The sequence below is a fragment of the Tympanuchus pallidicinctus genome, unplaced genomic scaffold (assembly GCF_026119805.1).
Source record: "Tympanuchus pallidicinctus isolate F22 unplaced genomic scaffold, pur_lepc_1.0 scaffold12, whole genome shotgun sequence".
Taxonomy (NCBI): domain Eukaryota; kingdom Metazoa; phylum Chordata; class Aves; order Galliformes; family Phasianidae; genus Tympanuchus; species Tympanuchus pallidicinctus.
The window spans coordinates 16,259,380-16,284,144 of NW_026294637.1; the positions used below are offsets into that span (position 1 = coordinate 16,259,380).

Consider the following 24,765-nt stretch of genomic DNA (forward strand, 5'->3'; position numbering starts at 1 on the left):
TATAATTGGATTTGTTGTATGTACTCTGAAATCAGTCAAGATTTCATGATTAAATAGGAAGTAGCATGCTAAAAAGCAGCAGCAATGGCAGGATCTCTCACATCATTCTTATACATGCCACAAATAAGAGCAGGATATCAAGATAAATAAGACAAATGCCCTTTTAAATATCTTGTTTGTGTTCATGTGCTTTTCCTAAATTGCCCAAAGACCAAAACACTGATCTAGCAGTAGTCACATACCTTGCTCAGTGTCTTCAAGTTTGAATACTTGTGGGAAAGTCTTTGCTAAACAAACCATAAAACTGGAGTTTAGAATTAACTATAGAATCAGTTAAAAGACCCAGACTCAGTAAGCAGCCAGCATGAAGTAAGTGTGGGAAGGAATTTAGCCCTCAGCCATGTTCACTGATCAGATCTCCCTGGAAAAGGAGAACAAAGGCTCCAGTAGAAGTTTGGGCTGGTACACTTGTAGAACACTCTGAGCTTATCATTAGCCAAGAGCAAGGGAATCCACTCCAAGAGAGCGCGTCATGTTCCACTAGTGCAGAATCAGTCAGTGCTATGAACGAAGCGGGGCATCCGAGACAGAGCACAGCATCATAGTTTGGAAATAGCTTCTTCCTTCTGGTGCCTGCCTTGTGTGTAGGTGACCTCTCGGTTCTCTTCTTTTTTGCAGCTGAAACAGGACAACTACATTAAATATTTGTAATTGCAACAAAGGAAAAGCACTGTTAGTTATTTTAAAAGTGCCATTACTCAAGCACGAAGTTATTTTCCTCTGAACTGGTGCAAATGCCACAGTAACTCATTGTTACATAGGTTTCAGGAGAATACATCCTGTGTGCTAAAGTCAATGCCAATCACAAAATTATTGCAGGACGAGGGGAAATAGTTTTAAGTTGAGGGAGGGGAGATTTAGATTGGATGTCAGGGGGAAGTTCTTTATAGAGAGAAGGGTGAGATGGTGGAACAGCTGCCCAGAGAGGCTGTGGGTGCCCCGTCCATCCCTGGAGGTGTTCAAGGCCAGGTTGGATGGAGCCCTGGGCAGCCTGGGCTGGTATGAAATGGGGAGGTTGGTGGCCCTGCATGTGGCAGGGGGTTGGAGCTTCGTGATCCTTGAGGTCCCTTCCAGCCCTGGCCATTCTGTGGTTCTGTGATATGAGCAGGCTGTACAAAAGTTTGTCACGTCAGTCTTTTTTCCCAGAAATTGGCCTTTTTTCCCTAGATGGCCTCTTGTCAGCGCAGATTTTTTCCCCTTAGATAGTGTGACCTTTGGGGAGACTGTCTCTAAAATTATTCCCTCTTGTTTCACTTCTTGTTCTTCCACGAAAAAAGGCAATTGGAGAGGCAGAAAAGCTGCGAGTTTGTTGTCTAACCCTTGTATGTGTCCTGTTTAGTTTGGAAAGGGACTCTCATTTCATAACTGTTTGTGGGAATAGCTAAACTGATGTGTTTTTGCCTTCTCAAATATTTTTTCCTATTTCTTGTCTTTGTATCTCTGACAAGCGTTGCTACAGTAGTTAACTATGGAACTGTCAGTACAATGAACTGTGGTGCTATTTCTCACAGAAATCAACCATTCCTGCAGGGGAAGCAAATCCCTTAGGTAGATCCTTCTTAGCCACATAAACATTAAAACAGAACTACTTTGAAGTGTATGATACTGAAGAAATAACATCTACTGTGGTTAAAAGTCTCAAGGGAGGAATTAATATATCGTAAAGATCAAATGTTACCACTTTAAAAATCATCCTGGTTTTCAGACACAGAAGCATTTCTCTGTATTAGAGAAAAAAAAGTTGGTTTGACTTGTTTTCCTGTGCTGTGACAGCAGAACATCTTACCTTTTCCTCCTGCATAGGCAACAAGCTACTAGAAGGAAGATGAGAACTCCCATAATGCAGGCTATCACAACAGAAACAAGAACACCTGGAAGAAAAGGGGAATCATACAAAGCAGTTGAATTCATTTGCTTGGGAGGAAAATTGCTTATCTCTCATCTGTCATAACGCTTTCTTCCCACATCTGCAACTTTCCTGCCATATTTTACCCTTCTGCCACTTGTATCACTTTTGCAGTCATGGAAGGGATAAGTTGTCACAGGTGTGTATCAGAAAGTCCCAATCCCACAGCTGAGTCCATAGTCAGGATGTCAAATCAGATGCCTGCTGCAGTCACAACGCCAACATGCAGCCAAAGGCACAGCAGATGTCTTTGGCTTCCTGGGCACAGGCTGCCCAGGGAAAGCTGTGTGTGTCCCATTGCAGAGGCATTCAAGGCTGGGCTGAAAGGAGCCGTGGGCAGGCCTGATCTGTGGGTGGCAACAGGCCCACAGAAGGGGGTTGGAACTCGGTAATCTTTAAGGTCCCTTCCATTCCAAATCATGATGTGATTCTGTGATTTGATGCTGTCACGTATCGGCATAAGCAAAAATGAAGAGCTAAACTTGGGGAACAAAGGATGTTAGATTTGATGCCTGTTGTTTTTTCATGGCAGGACACTATTGAATGTGAGCAGCTGAAGAGTGATGTGTTTTGTCTTTGATAACATTGATTAAAGGCACCTAAAAAGGTAAGAATGAAATCCAGATTGCAGTGTGAACAACTGAATGATCTTATGTTTGTATTGAGATGTTAAGCACTATCACTATAATCTCACTTTTGATAAAGAAATAATATTTACAGTAAAAGTATTTTTGCTATTTTGGCTGACCTGAAGACCATGAAGGTGAGTATTATTCACATTTTCATATTTCATTCACATACTATTTTTTTATGTTCTATGAAATTGTCTCTAAGTAAAGGCAAGTTTTGCTACAGTGAAAGTGCATCACATAGGCAGCAAAATGTAACACTATATAGAAAATTACAGAACAAAAGCTTGTAGTTTAAAGGGGAGAGGTAGGGAAAACTCAAACTTCGTATTTTAGATTTGTTTGATGAGGACATCTTAGGAAATTCAGATAGAAAGCTTTTTAACAACACTACACACCTGTTCCTGTTTAATTTGTGAGCACTGCAAGTCTCTAGAGGTTCCTTCCAACCCCTGCAATTCTGTGATTGCTGTAATAAATCTCAGCTGTGTGTGTGGAACTGATTTTATTGGAACAGGTTCCTAACAGGCAAAATACATTTTAAGCATGTTTGAGTTTTGGTGAGTGATCCTCTAGGATTTGAGGCGTTTTGAACTTTAGTGCTTATTCATGGTGAGCATGAGTTTAGATTTTAGTCATTGGCATCCAAACTTGGATGATCTAATACTTCAGTAATTTGAATTTGGGACACAAAGCACAGTTCAGTGGCTCCACTGTGTGGCATGGGCACTCTGATGAAGATAAGCAGCCCTCAGACTTGACACTGCAAAGGCAGAAACGTTGCTCCGAAGGAATGCTTTTAGGTTGAGGCCTGGAGTGTGCACACCAGAACTTCTTTCACAGATTTCTGTAGTTGTCCCAAGCCATGTTTCAGTGAATGGCCTCTCCTTCCCTTTTCAACAAGAGTGCTCTGTTCCTGCCTGTGGTACCTCTGGCACCCAGCAGCCAGGTGCACCTCAGCTGTGCTTTGGGGAAAGGGTTTTTTTTTCCTTTTTGAGTTAAGGGACTGCACCTGTGAGGGAGCTTTTATGGCTGGAGTAGGTGGAATGTGAGATTACAGGGGACGATGAATGCCTTTCTTGCAGTGGGTAGAACACTTTTGCTGTGGTTCACTGGTGGCCAATGAGCCTCTGTAATTAAGTGTACTTAAACTGAATGGGGTTTCTATTAAATTAACACTGAGAAATGCCTTCTGTAGCCATAGAGACCAGTTCTTGGGTGAGAACAATGGGGTGGGCAATAACCCCTACAACTCAGCCCTAGCAAGTTATGCCAATGTTAAGGAACAACTGAAAATGCCTTTATAGCAGGTGTCACCTCTGCATGGGAAGCAAACAGTGGAGCTTAGTAGAGGAAGAGCCAAATATTGTTTTTAGCTTTGGCACTGGGTCACAGCAGCAATTTCAAAAATGTCAAATTTGATCCTCTAGATGGACATAATAATGCTTATCCCATTTCTGTGGAGTGTTTAGATCCCCAGATTAAAACCATGCTGTCTGATTTTGTATTGAGTTACTGAGATCACAGATTGTAACTCATTACTTTAAGAATTGAGCGTGATTTACAGAGAGACAGTAGACAGGTGCAGAAAATTCAGCTTAAGTCCTAGATGGAAAACAGCATTTCTCATCCCTGACTGTCGTGAATCATGTTAGCAAACCAGCAACATATGCTTGCTTACTTTCATGAATTGAGAGGAGAGAAAAAGTGGCAGTTGGATTACCTACAATTCTGAGTTTTAGCACATGGTAGCTGCTCGTTCCAGAACTCCTGTTATTAAAATATTTCTGCTTAAACATGTCTTCAGTAAAGTGTGCATGGATTTAAGTTAAGTTCCTTATTGTCCAAGCTTACTTGGTTTCCCTCTCTCCCCAAACTTTGGGAATTAAAGCTCTAGCAGTTTTGGGACATTCAGTCCTAGAGAAGTGCAAAACAGTAGAAGTCAGTTATTTTTGAGATTTCTGTCGTGTTTGTTTGCAAATTGTACTGCAATTTGCTCTGCTTTGTGTATCAGAGGTAATCATGCTATGAGTAGGCCTGTCCAGAGCCAGTTAGTTGCAGGGCATGATTCCTACCCTGCATGTGACAGCAGAAGGATGTCATGGGCTTCTGTTATGTTACTGGATCATACAATATACAGTGTTACAAGTTATTTTTACTTATCAAATTTGAGTTTCTCTTGAGGACCTTTTCCAATTCTCTTTAATTACCCCAGAACAGTCTCCCTGAAATGCAAAGCTGTGATTCCTTCTCAACTTGTTGTCTGCACAAAAGTAGGCCTGATATTACTAGGAACCAGAGATGTAACTGAGGAGAGAAGGCCAGCTCAGTTAAGCTGGCTGAAAGCATTCAGCTGTAGGGAGCTATTTAGTGTCTGGAGTGACAGCAGATAGCTCTGCTAAACATGAGGAGGCCGAACAGTCCGCCTCTCTTCATCTCCTTCCCTTTGATTGGGGTCAGAAGGGTTGCTTGGTGTGGCTTGTCTGATAGCTGCTGTGAGACAGAACTTTGTATGCGCTCTTTGAATGCCATCACTCTTACATAGTTACCCCTGCAGAAGGGGAAAAAAACAACAACAAAAAGAAAGCTATCTGCAGGAGAGTGGGCCTGATACTTCTGTGCTGGTACAGTGCAACAGGACTGCCACATCCATGCTTCCAGCTTACCCAAATGACTGTGTGCAGTTTCTTTGCATAGAAGTGTTTGTACAGCTTACCTTCACGGAAGGAGATAAAAACAAGTCTTTCACGAAACTCCTGAACGTTTCGGAAGTTATTGACCATTTCCAGGGGTTCTGGGTCATCACTCTCTGTGCAGTACATGGCTGTTTCCAGTGCCAGCAGCTATAAGGCAAAGCACACTCACTGACAGTGTCTGTTGGAACGTACAGGCATAGTCAAACAGAAAGGGGCACATGAAATAATACTTGGAAGTCTTACGTGGCCTGTGAGCCCAAATAGAGAGTAATGTGTAAACAGTGGTGACATCTCTGCAACCCCTACCTGTATGTGTGTTTTATATACTGAAAAAATAAAGGCTGGTTAGTAATTAGCTGACAGGAAAATTGGATGGGAGGAAATGTGGTGGTCCTTTGCAGCACAGACTAACTCCTGAGCAGTGCTATTTCATGAAGGAGCTCACCAAAGAACTCGTGCTTTGGTAAAACAATCTGGTACAGTGGATGAAATTAATAATTGACTCTCATCACAGGGAGCACATGGGAATTAAATCTCATATTAAAGGTGGTAATAACATTTTTAGTAACATTTTTTCCTTGTGTTTATAATTAGATGAATTGGTAGATAGTGATTACAAGCTTATGTAATTTGTCAGTGTCCACTTGAAAACAAAAGCTAGGTGAGAACAAAGCTTAGATGAGAACAAAAGCCTTAAGTTAAGAGAAAAGTCTGGGGATTCAGGCTTGACGAATTATACATCACAAGCTTTTTAGAAACAGTGACATCTACTCAATCTATCATGTCTAAGATAGTCATGATCAGAGCACAGGGGAACTTAAGAGTTTGGAGTTCAGACATGAAGCCTTGACAAAAACGATCTGACAGTGACTTGTGGAAAGACTCTCAGCAGGGAACAAGCACATGGTAAAAAGAAATGAATCTCACTTCAATGTGATTCTTCAAGCTGTTGCTATACCAATTGCTATTCAATTGGCTGCCCATCATTTTGGTCAACTGCAGATGGGTTAACTCTACAGTGAATAGGGAAGAATCTATAGTGAATAGATTGAAGTCAGTTCTGTGACGTGCACCCCAACTGAAAGATTTTAGCCAACAGTCACTTTCCAGTTCAATAAGTAAGTAAGATAAATCCAGGAAAACAAATCCAGAATCCATTTACTGCTCCTTAACAAACATCAATCAGGACAACTCGTGTTGTAAACTTGCCTGCTCTTGTGAAATTTTAACGGGGTGCCGGAAGACTGTCCAGAGAACGCTGGGGTAGCAAGGAGGAGTTGTCAGGGATCCTTCATAGCGATAATACTCAGCTGGTCTGTCAGGAAGCAATTCCTGAACGTTGAAACCAGGGACATGGACCATCTGATCTAAAAGAGAGGATTTAACAGTGTTAAATGCTGCTTCATTACCGTGTGCATGGTATACTAGTGCTGTGATTCTGCTTTGCAGTAAGCAGGGTGCTTCGTCTGATCTCTAGGAAAAGAAAAATATTTTTAAGTGGAGATGATCCCAGTTTGACATAGGAAACCCCAAAGTCTGCGTTTCCTATATACAGATCTTGTCATAGATACCAAACCAGAATTTTGTACAATAACCTGTAGCCATATTAACCAAACAACAGCTGGTGCAGGAAATAAGGCTCCCATGGCTGTGTGCATCTTGCTATACACTCTCCAGAGTAATGCACTGAATATTCAAAGTGTCTCGTTTTATGACTGCTTTGCCTGGGATTGCAGGACTGTTTCTGCAGCTGGTTCAGCCTGTCACAGGGTACCTATCTGGTACCTGTCTGATACTTCAGAAAAGTCACTCACCCTTGTATTTCACATTCCGGAAGTGCCTGAAGATCTTTTCATATGATGGGTTGAAGGGTCCAATCTGTAATGAACAGACTGTTAACAACTGTGTAGGTCCTTGTGCTTCTGCACACAGCAGCAAGCAGTATTTGATGAACTCTGCCCTAAGGAAACTGAGTATGCTGTCCAGATTTAAATAGAATTACTCTTTGCAACTGAAATATTATGTACCAGTCCCAATAAAACTCTTAGTCTGTCTGTGGCTGTTGAAGGTGCTTTGTTACACTCAGGTCTTAACTGCAGCTTAGTCCTTTTGCACACACTTGAAAGACTGAGTTGCTCTGCCTGTTCGGCCTGCAGCACAAAGGAGGAGCAGCCATTTCCTCTGAGAACATCAATAGACAGAAGTTCTCAACTGACATGCTGCCCAGCTCATCTGCTGCTTTCTGGTCCAAGCCACATCTTTCCACCCACAGATGTTCCTCCGTCTACTGTTCCTCATAGACCATGAAGATGAAGAATGAACTGTTGGGTAATGCAGGGCCACTGGCAGGAGCAGTAACTCAACTAGCAAGCAAGACCATGTGTTTTAACTGCTACCAACAGCTTTTTGGTTTAATAATCAGTGTCTTTCTTATGAATTCTTGGGTGCTTAGCAACTCCTCTGACAGCAGACACGTTAAACTCTTGTCCTTAGCTGAACTGTAAAAGCCACCGGCTTCCTGAAAGGTTTTCAAAAACCTAATCACCAGACTTAACAACATTCCCTTATTTGATTTTAAACACCACTATTTGGGGAAAAAAAAATCATAATCCTCTGCATAATATACAGTACTCTGAAGTTTTTCACAGCTGCAACTTCCAAATGAACTGAAATGTAACACAGTTATGACAAATTCTTAGAGCTAGGAAGTGAGGTGGGGTGATAGCCACTTGAACTAGAGCTTGCTCTGTGGACATCGTCACTTTTTCAGTGAAGTGTAGAAGTAGACTTTGAGTGAAGGACTCTTTATGCTGCAGAAAATTAAAAATTGTCTTGATAGTTAAGCTTATTCTATTAATTAAGACTTTTAATTCTCAAGAAAATATAGATTTTTATATATATATACAAGCTTGTCAGAATTGTTTCGTAGCATCATGATTACCTTTAATTGCCTATGTGTGTGGCCTCAGAGGGGAATAAGGAAACTTGTCATCTAAAAAAAGCACTGAATTTATTTGTTTATAATTTAGTAGTCTGTGATTCAGATGTTCTCAGAATCAGTCTTGCATCCTGAAAACGATGATCACATCCTGATTATCTTAAGTTGCCAAAGGACAAGTTGTGTTAGTATGTTTCTACTGGGCTGACACTGCTTCATCTTACAGTAAGCAGTTTTGAGTGAGCAGGTTTGAAATCCACAGTTGCCTGTTGTTTGATGAGCTAGACCAGTACTTAACTTGTAAATGAATACAAAAATTGATTTAAGAATTGAAGTGATTTTACTGGAAAACACGAGGAAGCACTCAGAGCTCCTCTTTTCCTAACATGGGTACCTGTTTAGGTAGTGCTGATGGGATTGGCCTAAATGTTGCTTTAAAGCTCACTAATGACTTAATTATTGAAAGAATGTTAAAAACAAAAGCAAGAAAACAAACAGCACCCCCAGTCTTGTGTCCTACCTCAAGAAGAATAGCCAAAACTGCCAGTCCATTTGCTTTGTCCATTGCTGCTGTTATATCTGGATATTTCTCAGAGTTATAATGTACAATATGCACCTGCAGAGAAGGAGATATGTTTTCATGATAATGCTGTGGGCATGGTAATGTTTTTATTTAGCAACTGAAAAAGATGAGTGCAGCCATCTCAGGCTAATAGCAGTAGAACAGCATTCTTCAGTGCTTTCTGGGCATAATGATGAGATCCTTTCTGGATAAAAGCAAAATATACCCCTTCCCAGCTTCTCTCTGGCTGGTATCCCTCCTGTCTACGTGACTGGGGAGCAAGAAGAATGATTGTTTCATCTTCAAGCCATCTTGTTTTTAATACTAGCATTAGTAAATGTTTCTGAAAAAAACAGTATTTCATTTGATCGTTTTGCAGCAAATATCCAATTGGCACTGCTTTCCAAAATCTATTCCCAAATCCATAATTCAGGATTAGGAAAGATAATAAGTAGTTCTTCAATGGAGCAAAAAGTGCCAATAAAGATAGAAGAAGGGCATTTGAAGACGTTGTTCAAACCCAGCCAAGCAGTCTTGTGCAGCTAAAAGATTACAGAGAAACCAAGCAATCTGCTTGGAGTTACTTAAGAGACCCAGTGCCAGCCCTGAGTTTAGAATGTAACTCCCTGACTTGCAGTACTTTGGAGCCCACCCTGTTTGTGGTTCAAAAGCATATTTTAATTATACACTCAGATCATGAATACTTGGATTAGAACCTTGCAGCCTTTTCAGTCATACACCAAAGTAAAGATCCCATTTGAGACAGTGTCCGGCCTCCTTTATCTCGCTCATCGATTTGAGCATGTCTTACCTCTGCTGCAAAGTGCTTCCCGCTGACTGTGTGCTCTGAGCCTTCCGACTTGTTTCTGTTTCCCCAGTGCAGGTGAAGTTGAGATGCAGTGTATTCAAAAGGGAGGTTTCTGATGTGCATGGTAGGTGACAGATGCATTTTCACTGTAAGCAGACCGAAGGCAGGTGGGGGCAAATGATACCACAGCTTTTAAGGAGGGGGCAAATAAAACTACGACAGCTAAACATAATACGTAGGGAAAGAACAAGGCAGAATAGCTACATTTTTAACTTGGAATCCATCCCAGTCTGTCGATAGGAGCTAAACACTTATTTGTCATTAACTCTTCCTAAGCGATTCAGAAGAATTTAGAATATTCCTTTTTCTGCTTTCTTTAACTAAATGAACTGAATGTGGGAATTATTGCTAATTATTGCTCTGTCCTCCTTGAAGAATGCAAAATTATCTCAGCTTTATTAAAGAGAAAGTTATCAAAGTATTGAAGGAAAACTTAGGCTCATGTGCCTTCTCTAATTCCCCTTATAATGCTTAAAATGTCTTAATAAATTAGTATTTCATAGTATTTTTGAAATCTTGTTATATTGAACTCCTCTGTCTGTTAATCCTCTCTAAGCAGCCTGTGTCAACACCAAGTAAACTACTGATCTCTCCCTCCCTCCCCCTTCCTCAGTCAAACCCAGAGTGCTGCTGTCAAGCAGCAAGATACCTGTTGACCTAAAGCGTTAGTATTTCCTCTTTCAGCATGATGGAATGAGTTTTTTTTGTATATTTGCTAATGCTGCTCAGCATGAGAACAGGCTAGCTTATATTTTGTGTATAAATTACAGTAGAAAGGGAATTGAGATGTTCTCTATTGTCATTGATTACTGAGAAATTGGGTACTTCATTGAACAATGATTTGTATAAAGAAAATATCATCTGCTTTGCAATTTAACTTTACTGGCTTCTAGTGAGAATATAATTTGTTTCTGACGTGTCCCAGATTTGCTGGGAAAGCAAGGCTCAAAACTCATGAAGGAGCAGCTGCAAACATTTTCTGTTAGCTAAAAAGCATTTCTTGAGGTCTGCTGTTCTGTTTAGCTGAAGTAGGTAACTGCATCTGGCTTAACTGGCAGTGAAGTGCCTTAGCTGTGTGTAGGACTGTCACATCAGTCACTCCTAAGTACCCTACTGATTTCTTCTCTAGCCATGAGAGAAGATAACAGCAGATGCTGTCATGATCACTCTAACAAAGAGTTGATTTTCCATTGAACCAACTGAGAGATTGGTCTTTACCTGAAGAATGTGTTTGTGATGTTGTACACAGCAGCTTTACCTCACTGAAAGCATGAGGAAAAAATGAGAAGTGCATTGTGAGCACATTTTAACAGAGCATGCCAGAGAAGAGCAGAGGCAAAGGCTGCAGAGGTTCTTTTGATGCTTGTAGGATACAAGAAGTGTCTTATATGTGTCCTTATTTACATGTCCTCAAGTGTCTCATGAAGGGAAAAAATGATGGGACAAACTTAACTGTCACTGTATGTAGTGTTGATACGGTAGATATTGCAGTTCTTTATGTGACTGCATCCTTTCTGCTTTTTACTTTGTGTACTGACGCTTTTAATACAGCCAGGCAGAGCATGTTTGTAAGCTGTTTCTAATTATTTTTCTGTTCTTTTATCTATTTGTCTTATCCTGCGCTATAGGAGGTTTCTACCTCAAGTCATAGGAACAGAATAGTGCTCCTTTGTTCTTTTTCCTTCATGTAACTCAGCTGAGCTGCTTTGATTAGAATATCAGAGATAACTGCACTCATATTTTATCAATTTCTCTCTTTCTAATATAATCACCAAGTCTATTTCAGAGCACTTCAGCCAAAGTAGGAAGAAAAGCTTTCAAAGGCAAGGAATTGTTTTTGACATGCCTATTATTTATTGAAGAAAACCACAGTTTTTCAGTTCTGCTTGCAGCAAATCCATCTGTGCTTTGTACAATCCCAGGTTTCCCTACTGTGTTCTCTAGATATGCATATGCTGATCAAGAGGCATCATAGCTTAACTTCAAATGATAATCAAAGTGATTTGCCCATAAAATACTAGATTACAAACTCCAGCAACTTTCCTACATAATTGTTTGCTGTCATTGAGCTCCCTTACCTGAGTGCCCATTATTAGTCAGTGTGAACTGGTCAGTGGAAGACACATTATAGCCTATGAATTCTAAAGGTGAGAGATTAGAATCATATTGGAGAATATCTTTGTGAAAATCTATTGGTGATTGAAATACTCCTCCACAAAATGGATATTTCTTCGGCCAGGTGTTCTCTCCATCAGGACCTACATAAAGTGACAAAATTGACATCTGTCAGCCTTAACTCTGTCCAGGTAGCACATGCCTTTCCCTCCCCCAGACTGATTCAACTATCATTCAGAAGTTGGAATGTTCAGAAGTTTCACCCTTTGCTGAATTTTGAAGACTTTTTTTTTTTTAATTCAGCTTTTCTCAATTCTTGTTTCCAGGATGCCACTTAATTGAAAAGGGCCTTATTATCATAGTAAGATGCATTTGCTGGCGGAGGCAGTGCCAGCAGAAATCTCACATAGAGACTGTTCACCGTCCCTTGATTTTGGACAGCCTTGGCGGCCGTTTTATCTCACCCTGCTGGGGGCAGCTCAGTGGATTGGGCCTATGGTAACAGCACCGCAGCCAAACGCAGTGCTTCTGATCCTCTAATGGTGGTGTTGTGTCTCCTTGAAGTCCTCACGCACAAGTGAAACGGTATCTATGCCAGCAATATTTACTGATGTGAATTACTTTTCCCTATAAAACTTACAGGCGTGTGCATGTTAATGTGGCTATTCCTGCATTCTGAAGAGAATTTCTGACAGAAGTGACTTCATGTTGACAGAGGAAAGCTCTCGTATTTGCCAGCAAACAGAAAGCCAGATCCCTGTAAACCTCTCCTTATCATACAAAGCGTTGCGCTCCATCTCGCAGTGTTACCTACATCACAGTAAAAAGCTAATTTGCAGAGGTGTTATGGTAATTTGACCTGTAATAACTTGATCAGACTCTTGCAGAATTTTTTCCTCACAGCCTTTTGCCCTAGGCAGTCTAGTAAGAATAGATAACATCAAGACATTGTTGGTCTATTTAATTACGTATTAATAGCAAGCAGCTGTTCACAAGCTCTAAGCTGGGACTTTTTGGGTTTAAATACCAGAAGAAGTGCTTGTAACTTTCGTTTCTCTCTAATACTTGCAGATTCATTGATTCTTTCTAAAGCAGGAAGATCTCTTGGGGTCACACAGACTGATCTGGTAACCCAGGCCATTGGACTTCCTTGGATCAATTATAACTTTAAAGAGGCTATATTTTGAGGGGAAAAAAAAGAAAAAAGTATTTCTTGAACTGTTGCAGATAAGAGATACTTCATTCTTGCCCAATGGATAGTTGCTCTCCGTGGAAGATTGCTTGTCACAATGAATTTGTCTAGATTTGACTTCATTTAGATAGCAGCCCCTTAAAGTCTTTTGCTTGGAAACTGAAGAGCCTGCTGTGAGCATGCTTGCGTTCATCTGGAAGTACTTACAGAGGACGCTGTTTCTTGCTTCTCTTAAAGTAAATAGATTTAGTTCCTTGATTTTTTTTCTTTTCCAAGCCCAAAATAGCACTTGTGACTTTTTTTGTCATCTCAGTAGGATGTTACAGCAGATGGCCCTTAAAGGATGACAGTGCTTGTGGGACTTGCACATTGGCTGACCAACAGAAGAAGAAAGTGGGTCTACGAGGCGCCCGTGTTACCAACAGTCTTTTGCTCTGATGATCAGTGTATATTCATGTTGCTCGAGGTTCTCACAGAAGATCCAAGTTCTCTTAATCTGTAGTCAATTAAGTAGTAAAATGCACTGGGTCAGTAGCACAGGGAATGTCTGTGGTATTTTGCAGTCACGCAGAGCACTCTGCCCCTGTTTTCAGCCAGCTGGAAGCTGTACAGCTGCAGTTAGCCCAGGGCTGAGTCAATAGTGAAGGCTGAGAGTCCAGGCTACGTGCCACAGCAACATGACCACATGGTTTCCATTTTGCTGTGAGCGCAGTCTGAGCTCAGTCTACCTTCACACAGCCTGTACGTGTAGATCTTTTGCGTGTGTGTGCAGTGGGAAGTTAGAGGAATTGCAGAATCCAAAGTGAAGCACAGATCTCCAGTTCTATCCATTGGCACCTGAATTTCTCCTGCACCCTCAACCTTGTACCTTGACCCTCAATCTTGAGATCAGCCTGCACTGACTACAGTGGCCTGACTTCCTTTGTTCTACTGTTGACTTGATTTTACTGGGGAGCATTGCAAGCTTTTACAGGGGTAAAGTTAAAAACGATGGAAGGTGGAGGCTGCCATAACGACTCAGAGTCAGTAGGAGATTATGGTGGATAAGTTCTGGCTTTGACTGCAGTCTTTCCAATTGCCATTCTTCTCTGTGCAGATCAACATTCCTTTTTTCTGGAAAAGAAACTTTCTGTGCATTTCAATTGCTATTTTGATTTTTTTGAAGTTGCCTGTATACGTTTTCTAAATAGATTTAAAAAAACAGCAGTTGAAGGAAAAAATAGCTACGTTAGAAACAGGATTGCAGTGTCAAAGCACTTAGCTGGAAGGCATGAGGCTGTGTACTGTGTCAGGAACACAGTCTGAATAAAACACTGGTACCAAAATTCCCCCAAATTCCTGCAGAAGTAACTAAATTGAACATGCGTGGCCCTGGGAAGAAGGGCAGAACTTCTCCTTTGCTGGTAGTAAAAGAAGCGTTGTTTTCCTTACTAACCAGCACAGTTAGGCTCATCTGCTTCCTGCTGGCAAGGTGAAAAACCCAAGCTTCTTTTATTCAAAGTATGGTGAACAATTTTTGCTAAAGGAGAATATGAAATCTGTATACATATGCTGATGGTTACAGTAATACCTAAAGACATGTCAGCTGGCAGTTTTCTCTCACACATTGTGCTGATCTGGAGCACAGGCAAAGCGAGCAGTTGTCAGCAGCAAGTTAAATCACAGAGATTCCTGGAGTTGTTGGCTGCTCCAAGGGTTTATGAAGAAGCGTTTTTTGCTGAAATTCTCAGTACAGGCTGCTTCTCTGTGAGCATGTGGTGTGTGAAACACAGCTCTGAATGGGGAAATTCTGGCCAGAGGATTTGTTCACTTAAAATAAGATTTCTAGTTAATTTTAGTCTCTAGTTAATTAATGCACAAATTAGTTAGTACTTACCAATATAGGACCATTTTGACCCTGTTTAAAAACAAACAAAATATTAGTGTGAGTCTTTGAAATTGAGCTTACACTGTGAATTAAAGAAAGAAATCGCCCCTTGAATCCATGTACTGAAACTCACTTTCATCTGACTTTCTAGGTCCAGATGTTGAGCAAAACAAAGAAGTTTTCAAAGGCTATGAGCCCTTCCCAACCACATTATGACTAGGGTTATTCAGAGATTTTGCCTAGGACTTTCTTGTGGTTGCTTAAATTCTGGGGCCAAACTTCTTTCTTCTCTCTCTCTCCCTTTTTTTTTTTTAATAGCCACAGACTGTATGTAGGCATCCCCGATTTCTTCTAGTGAGACAAATAAGGAGTGTAGGCAGGATGAATTTGTCATCAAAATCCCCATGCCTAATTGAGCTGTTTGAAACGCATCAGGGGACTGCCTGTTGCTGCCCTGAGAAATGAGAGGCAGTCCTTTCTGCACAGGCTCTCTGGGATTTGCCAGCTGAACCATACAGAAAATACACGGGCTTTGGAAAAAGAGGATGTGATAAAGGAACCAACATAACTCAGAAAATCCCAGGGGGTTGAGCGGGTGCTAAAATAATCAATGTTCATCTGTTGCTTAAGGAACAGAATGTGGAACAGTGCCTTTGCATGCCTTTTGAAATGCCTTTATTTAAATGCCTTTTTTTTTTTTTTTTTCTTTTTTTTTCCCCCAGTCTACTTAGAGTCATTCAACTTGCTGTGTAATTACTGGCACTTGTCCTGGCAGACCTGAGCAATTGTGGTTATCAGGCTTAAGAGGCAGTTCTGGGTGACGAGTCCTGCAAACACTCCATGTGCTTGTGTATGCATGTGTGCAGCAGGTATTTATCCTTAGGTGCACGCATTTGCTCAGAACCTGATTCATGTCGTTGTTTTTTGTACTCTGCAGTGTACTCACAGCTCTTAGCCAAAAACTGTTGTGTGAAGTGTTTGGGATTAATTTGTGGGGATGTGCAAAACAGCTGCTCTTTGCTCTTACGTATTGATACATGCTGGAAACACTAAGCTTGTGGTTCCAGCACATCAGGACCAGTGAGCCTTGCTGTTTAGTGGAGTTTTCAAAACGAGATGTGTGTAATCACCCTGGCTGGATTCCCCAGGTTCCTTCTGCAGGAGAGTACGTGCACTGTCTTCAGTTGCTACATGAGAAACCTGATCTGCTCCTCCCCTCCTGTTTGCTGGGATTGTCCCTCACTGAGGTTTTTGGGGCTGCTTGTGTCCTGTGGTCAGCACGCTCTGTAGGTACTGCTTGCACACAGATAGTTACCAACTGTCAACGTGCTTTAGAAATCCCCACATCCTCATTTGAGCAGCGTTTGAAGAAGCATTGGCTTAACTGAAATAAATAGCTGATCTCCACACCTGCTCCTACTTCATGTTAATATATGCAAGAGGTATCAAAACCGTAAATATATGCACGTATATTTATAATATAGAACAACCTTAAGACAAGAAATTTCAAAGATTTTCAGCAATTTGGGCTTTTATTTCAAATAAAAATAAATAAAAACTTTAAGTCTTTTACCAAGTGAAATTTTCCTTAGCCTGTGAACATCTTTGATGCTCTGTGCTTCACTACCCTTGTGCCTTTACTGATAAGCACAATTATAGCTAGGGCTATGAGGGAGATGAGCAAACAACAGATGGCAGAATCTTCTTGATTTTGTCTGAAAGAACATGTCAGAGCTACAGAATTGATTTACTGTCATCCTGATGTTGTGAGCAAGATTGGTGTTATGTTTACTCTGCTTGATAATGAAATTAGAATGAAGCAGACTATTATACAGCCTCCTGAATTTGGACAGAAGTCTGATTCACACCTAGAAGGGTACTACCAGCAGCCCCAGGGAGGGCTTTCCTGCCTCTGTGCTTGTCCTGCAGTGAGTGCTGATGAATAACACAGCTTCATGCCTGCATATGACAGAGGAGTTTCCTAGAGCCTAAAGTAAACTGGGAGGGGAAAGTTGTGACAATCTGCATCTTATTTGGGTCTCTGACTTGGGAAGATGTCAAAAACAGGCAGGTGCTGTAGCTCATACCATTTGTTGGCACCAGCTGGCTCTTTCCAAGCTAGGAGTTCCCCAGATTTCCCTGCAGGATGCATTGTCAGACATACCTTTTCAATACATCTTTTCACTTCCAGGCCTTCAGTGTTGTCGTTCTGCAGAGCACTGAGCTCTAAAAGCCTATGCTTTTCAGGTGGGACATTCTGCCATTTAGCAATTTTTTCAGAGGAAATAATGCCTGAAATAACAGGCTGAGCTGAAAAGTTTGGAATTCCACCCTGTGGAGCTCATGCTGAAAACCTGGCAAAATACTCATCCTGGTGGGGCTGCACAAGAAGCAGACTGCTCTGGATTACGTGCAAACCTTCAGGTTTTTCCTTCCATGAATATTCATGCTCTCACATTACTCTATACTATGATTCTCCCTCCTATCCTATAATCATGCTATGTGGATTATAATAAGCTTGAATGGATGAAAATTAACTCCTAAAAAGAAAGTGAGGAGTGCTGATCTCCTGAAACAGGTCCCATGTAAATATAAGGCAGTGAGGTTTATTACATGGGAAATGGGGCGCTTCACAGGGCTTACATTCTTTTTGTTTGGTTTAAAAATAAAAAGAGCAGAGGGAAAGATGTTATGGTTCCAAAGAAAGGTGTTACTAACACCGAAGAAGGCCAGTCTCACAAAGCAAGGCATGCTGAGCACACAAGTGCTATGTAACATGAACTACATCGGAGCACAGATTTCTGTTTTCTTTCTAAATCAGAATGTCTATTTTGAGAACTTGAAATAAGGACACTGATTCCAAACAATCGCAGATTGCAACAATACACAGTGTTGAGCATGCTACTGAAATATTAGTTAAAACAAACAGACAAAACAACTAAGAGCAGTGTTAGTTTTCTCTATACATGAGTTACCCAGCAATAAGAGCAACAATAAAATAGCCAAAAGACTTTACCATTCAGTGAGGCTGGTACCGAGAGTTGTATCTTTAGGAAGAAAAGGAGCACAGTAGTGACCGTGGCTCTATTGCAGCTCTTGACTGACATCTCAAGGAAAGACTTGTAATATACCAGCAGTTCACACGTTTCTCTGTACTCTGAAGAAACTCCCTTGTAGGTGTCTGGCAAACTGCAAATGGCACGCGTGCAGACCTTCTGCTAATGAATTATTGCTCTTCTGTTTCCTTGTCTCTCTCCCTCCTTTCAGGTCTGCTTTTTATAAAGCTCCTCGGACTCATCCCAAAACAAGTGATGTAATCAGACCTGCCTCTAGGTCACATCACCCTCAGAAAGCTGATCCTTTCCTTGATTACCACAATTTTACAGAACTTCTGAGGGGATCGACTGCAGTACTTATAAAGCAAATTAAGATGTGGAACTTAAGAAATTATGTAGCAGAGAGAGCTTATAGAATGTGTCCTTTGCTTTTGTGAACCAGACCACGGCAGAGTTTTTCCAGCCTATTTCAGAGCGGCTCTCTAAACTCCCATTTTTGGATTAGTGTGATTTTAGCATAAAGGGCCACTGTGAGAACTGGAGGGAGGGGAAGCCAAGGGAGGGGAGAGAAGTGAGGCTGTGTGGGGCACTGTTCATACTTCTGAGGGACCATGGACACTTCCAGGAAAAAAATGCCCATCTTGTCTGGAAGAATTTTTCTTTAAGCTGAGAGAATACAAGAAGCAGAGAGGAATGAACATTCATGAAGCAACTGCCCCAGATGCAGAGGCTATGTTCAGGACGTGTGGGAAGGGGTAGAGAGGAGCACAGAGTGTAGATGATTTCCTCTTCTGAAGGTGATTGAGGAGTAAACTCTTAAACGGAATACTTCATGGATAGCTGAGGAGAGGGAGGTGGGATTGGAAAGACTATCAGTTGTTCCAGTTATGTACATTATTATTGATAACTGTTATTAACTACTTACTATGTCTTAGTAACAACCATGTAGCACATATTACTTTTGAGCATCTTTATTTATCAAATGCTGTTTAATTTTTTCATGTTATTAGTCTTACTTATTTTTTCCTAACATAATGCATGAGGCTGATAAAGGCAAAGGAAATTTGGCTGCAGCATAGCTCACTTCTAACTAGATCCTAGGTAGGGATGTGCTATAAAGCACAGTTCTGGCATATTGGTGCTATTTATCTATCATCCGATCCTATCCAGGCTGCAGAGAGCAGCAGCAAGTAATGAATGGCTTTTAGAAAGTATCTGCCTTTGAATACAGTTCCTCTCTCATATTTCATAATATTTTGTAAAACTTAATTGTAATATCTTAGTCTGTTTGATTTAGTTCAGTTAGATACAGTTTAGAGAGAGAGGGTGTGAGTAAAAATGTTTTTAACATGTATCTTTAATTAATTGCTGTTGCCCAAAAGAGAGGAATGCATTCCGCCTACCATGTTTGTATAGAGGAGCACAATGAGTCTGCTGAGGTTGCTGTACAAGAAACTATTTTGTCACAATCCTTCACATAATGGATGAGCCACTAAGGCTGTTATCAGTAACAGTTGAAGATGACCTCGTCTACAAAATGACCTTTTGTGTAGGAGGGTTTGAACTGAGCTATCTGCCAAAATATGCCTCCAAACTATCTCCTCGTTTCTCTTTTCTGCTCGTATTCTTAAAAAATTTACTGTGCTGAAGTACTTTTTTACATCTTCCCATTTCACACCTCTCCTGGCCCAGGTGCTGCTGTCATTTGGCTTTACATCCTCCGGAGGAATCCTGGGCAGAGCTGGTGGATAGAAAGTGCTTTGCTTGCAAAATACAACCCTCCCCCCAGAGCTCCCCCGACAAACAAACTCCAACACTTCTCCGAAACAGCTGACACTGTTTTCTCCAGCAGCCAAACAGGGTTTGCCGTTTGATTCTATCTTAATGAAATGTTAGGTCTCTGGCAGTTGGCTTTCATCTCAGCATCGATCCGAGGTGGTGACAGGACAGGGCTGTCATGGATTGGTGGGGCTCATGAGAAGGCGTATACTTGGATATACGTGCAGTTCAGCATCACTCATACTTAAAAATGAAGCCCAGAAGCATTCCAGTGGGAGCAAAAAGGAATTTCAGTGGAAGGCCCAGGAATTCATTTTGAGTCCTGCATTTGTCCTCCGGTGACAAACCACTAGCCTACAAAACCCTCTATATTCTACCTCTCTGAAATTCCCTATGTATTATTTATTTTCCATCTGCTCTCCCCAGAATATACTCATGGGATAAATATCTGCTATGGCAGACTAGCCCTGTGAAGTCAAATTCAAGGGGTTTTGCATGTATTTGCTAAATGTGCTGGGAACTGTCGAACTGGGCAGAGCAGCACTTCATGATTTAATGTATGAGAACATCAAGAGCTACTGCATGGCTGCTTCAGAGATTCAAATCCATTTTTCCCAACCTTTTTTCTGTTCTGATACTCTGATTTATTCCCTTCGCTAAACTTGACCTCCTAGATTGCATTAGGGCATAGACTGACACAGTTATCAATGAAATCTTTCCCCACTAAGCTGCTAGATTTAATGTGAATGTGGACATGAGCAATCAACCTGTTACTGCTCTGATGACCAGCCTTCCTCTGCAGGGTGGCTTCTACAAGTCTGGAGTGGACAAGAGTTTATATCAGCAAAGCAGCAACCAACATTAAACGGTATCTTTAGTCACCTCATTCAGAAGGAAAAAAGCTAAGCAGGCACTGTGTTCCTTCCTGGGGCTCTGGTACACCGTAGAACTGACTTGTGCAAACACTTGAACAGTCTCAGGGGATAATCCTGCAAACCAGAATGTTCATGCTTGCCTTAGTTTTCCTCCTCGAGTGCAGCTGACAGTAAAGGTCCAGGACCTGCTATAGAAAAGCTGACAACAGTTAAAAGAACAAAGCAGAAAAGAAACAGGGAGTGGTGGGAGCGGGATAGTAGGATGAACCAAAAGCCAAATAAAGGAAAATATCACAAGTATATGCAATACATTGCTCTGATGAACTCCTAAAATTGCTGCAAGCAAGGTTCATCTCCCTTTTGTTATCAGTTTCTCTCCCAGACTCCTCTCAGAATGATCTTTCCCACTCCAGAGGTGTTCAGACAGCACAATCACCAGCACTACCTACTAGGTTGCACTCTCTTTATTCCAGTTTCCAGGGCAGTCTGACATTTTTCCTGGGTGTTAGCCACTCACTTAGTTTTTCATTATGTTAACTAAACATAATGGTGATTTTGATGAGGCATGCAAACACGAACTTGTGGAGGAATAAAGATGAACTACTGAGACTGTCTGTGTCAGTAGCAATTGATGACTTTGTGTTTCAAAGGACATATTTCATAACGTGAACCCTGCTGGAAAGTACTAAATCTTAGTTCAATTTACTTCTTGAATTCACTGCACAGGGAATGAAAAGTTGTGCTTTTCAGTGGTTCATTTGTACCATCCATTGTCTCATCTGATTATTCTTTCGTTATGCTGCATGAAGAGAATGAATTACTGGCTAACTATAGGGTTAGAGTGCTCCCTTTTACATTCCTCTGCTCAGAGACCAGATGGAATAGATGCACAGACCCAAAGTGGGGATTTGGGATGACTCACTGGGCTACGGTACCTTAGGGTTGTACTCAGGGCTGGTGAAACTGGCCAAAGAGGGATTGTTCAGGTGTAAAAAAAGTTGCAAACCAGGAATAAAGGCTGAGAAGAGGGTATTACTGGATCAAGCCCTATATAGCTGTGTTGGTGTAATACATAAAAATGTAGGCTAGTCACTTCTTCAGCTTATGACCTGGAGTAGCACCTACTGGTGGTTTATATCATGCTGTATTTATCACAAATGGTGATTTCCATTCTCACAAGCTGTTTTCAGTGCTCAGAACAAGACTATTACTATTGACTTGCATTGCAACAGAAGCCAGATCATAGAATCATTAGGGTTGGAAAAGACCTCTAAGATCATCTAGTTCAACTATCCCCACTAAACCGTGTCCCTAAGTACCACATCTACCCTGTACTTGAGCACCTCCAGGAATGATGACTCCACCACCTCCCTGGACATCGTATTCAAATACTTCACCGCTCTTTCTGAGAACAAATCCTTCCTAATATCCAATCTGAACCTGCCCTGGCACAACTTAAGGCTGTTCTCTCTGATCCTATCGCTGTTACCCAGGAGAAGAGGCCATCCCCCACCTCGTCACAACCTCCTTTCAGGGAGTTGTAGAGAGCTGTAAGGTCCCCCCTGAGCTTCCTCTTCTACAGGCTAAACAATCCCAGGCCCCTCAGCTGCACCTCATAAGATGTGCTCCATACCCTTCACCTACTTTGTTGCCCTTCTCTCAACACTCTTCAAGGTCTCAATGTCTTTCTTATAGTGAGGGACCCAAAACTGAACACACTGGACACTGGTGAAGGGCAGCCTCACCGACGTACAGAGGGACAGCCACATCCTGTTGGTTGCACCATTCCTGATACAAGCCAGGATGCCATTGGCCTTCTTGGCCATCTGGGCACATTGCTGGCTCATGTTGAGAGAAAAGATGTCACAGAAAATTTATTTTAACTCTCTATCCCAAGCTTTTTCTTGCATGTATAGTGGCGTTCTGGAGTTTGCACAACTGAGAGAATAAAGTTTAGGTTACCAGTTTTAACAGCAGGCCACGTTTTACTGCTTTGCATGTGATTCTTTACGCTGTGTTATGTCCATTTCTCCTCAGATGCAGTCACAGCTGTCACAGGAGCAATTTACCACTTGTCCTGTCTACCTATTTTTCAGTCTTCGTTAGTCTTCCACTTCAGCACAGCAAATGCTGCTATTCCTTGTGGTATCCACTCTGGAAACACACTCTTATATATAGCAATTGGTTGAAACGGATCTAGCAAGACAGAATAGGGCTCTTGAGTTGGCAGCAATTTGAAGTTCAGACAGTAGACCAGTCTGAAAGCTCCTAACTGGCAAAAAAGAGCAGTTCAGTAGAGAGGAAAGACCATAGAAATTTAACCTTCTGGTGAGTCACAGCAGAGTTCTTTACTGTCCAGATTCACGTCACAGCTTTAGTAAACTGCTCTCTCTCTCAAGTGGCAAAGTTTCACTATATGTTGGCCTTTTTTTTTTTTTTTGCCCTTTTTTTATTGCCTGGCTACATTTTATTAAAGATTATTTCCTCACAACTTGAAATCTTCATCCACATTCTAAGACTTTTCATTTCCTCACCTGGAAAGACACTGGCATGCTAGCTGTCTCTTGAAGAAAATGGGATCTTCCAAACTTGCTGATCATCATGAAACAGAACAGGAATGCCATCACTCAGGAATGCACTTTTAGGGGTTCAGATTTAGAGCCTGTCTTCCATTAAGTCAGGTTTCAGTTAAGATCATGTCAGCCCCTGTACTAAAACTCTCTCTTAGTGCATATATTGGTTTGTTCAGAGAATATTTTCATTTCTCATGAATTGCTGGGTTGAATTCAGTTGAATTATTACAGTAAAACGTCACTGTTAAGTAGCTTGGTCTCAGGTCCCAGCTGTTGGGAACACTCAGTTTGTATTTAAACAGTAGACTAAACTGTGATGCTTAGAATAGTTAAAGCAGCACCCTTAAAAGAAACAGACTGAATGTTGTATTTACAGTGCCATAGCTATAACCAGCTAGAAATCTGTCTAATCTTGGCATGTGTGAGAGTCAAAAGTCCAAATATACTGTCAGTTAATTTCAAGGCCTTAAATTCAGTTTCTGAGAAAAAGACCTATTAAGTATCTACAAGAGATGTCTTATAATTAATCATAGAATCACAGAATATCCTGAGCTGGAAGGGACCTGCAAGGATCACTGAGTCTGACCGCTGGCTCCATGCAGGACTACCCAAAAAATTTCAAACCATACTTCTGGTGGTGGCTAGCAGTGCTGTGCCTGATGCACCCCAGGGTACAGCTGGCCCTTCTGGCTGCCAGGGCACACTGTCAACCAGAACCAGCAGATCTCTTTCCGTGGTCCTTTTCTTTAGTCAGCTTAAACCAACTGCAGCCAGCCCTGACAGGACAGCCAGCCCTGACAGGGCAGCCACCCTGGTGAACATCCTGGGCTTTCAAGACATGGCCATAGAATTAGTGAGATGCACAGCAGCCTTCCCTGCTTCTCAGCCAGTAATCCTGGGAGAAACTCCTTTAATGAGCTTGTGCTAGTTGTTACAGTGCCACTTACTGAATCACAGAAACTGAAGGACTGGGGTGCCATGTGCCCACCTTCCTTCTTCCCATTTCCTGCAGCCATGCATTCTCCATGCTCTCACTTTCTCCCTCTCAGAATGCTGTAATGGAATACCAAATTGCAGAATTTCCAGAACATAAGATGAAAATTCTGAGGGGAGTGAGAGGCTGGGCATTACCATTTAGTTTGCCTTTTGGAAAAAAAAAGCTCATCTTTACCTTGTGGCTAGGGGCAGAAGGCAGTGGAGCTCACCCCACTGTACCTTTCTTCTCCTTTTCCAGCCCGATGAGTGAAGATGCATGAATTTGCAGAGCCCCCTGTAAAGCAGAGGCATCTGCAATGCCAGTGTTCTGGGATTAGGGGCAAAACACTGCATCTGAGATGCTGTACTGTGGTGCTGACTAAGCAGTAATGATTAGATATAACATTGAGAATATTTCTTTGTGATTTTTGTTCTGAAGCTTAAAAAATGGGTTTGTAAACTTGATAGAGGCAATGCATTAAACGTTAACTGTCTTCATCTGTTCAATTTATCCAAGTAATGACATCAATTCCCTGGAGAAAAATCCCTCCCGGTTTTTCATGACAGTCTTTGATTTGTCAGGCTGCCCCAGGTTCCATTTACAAGGACTCAGATTTTTCCCCATCACTCATGTGGAGCTGTGAGGACCTAAGTCACTGAATGGGGGAACAGAG

The 24,765-nt window shown here is 41.5% G+C and overlaps 1 protein-coding gene across 1 annotated transcript; it reads right to left on the minus strand.

The window, feature by feature from the left end:
• On the minus strand, window positions 1-18,430 carry CA12 (carbonic anhydrase 12). Its single transcript, XM_052672057.1, has 10 exons — window positions 17,850-18,430; window positions 14,843-14,863; window positions 11,738-11,917; window positions 9,603-9,745; window positions 8,750-8,845; window positions 7,106-7,169; window positions 6,501-6,658; window positions 5,312-5,438; window positions 1,847-1,931; window positions 1-678 (listed from the first exon to the last, which is right to left on the minus strand). The coding sequence occupies exons 1-10, from the start codon at window positions 17,938-17,940 to the stop codon at window positions 600-602; spliced, it is 1,044 nt and encodes a 347-aa protein (XP_052528017.1). The 5' UTR covers window positions 17,941-18,430; the 3' UTR covers window positions 1-599.
• Between the last annotated feature and the right edge of the window lie 6,335 nt (window positions 18,431-24,765).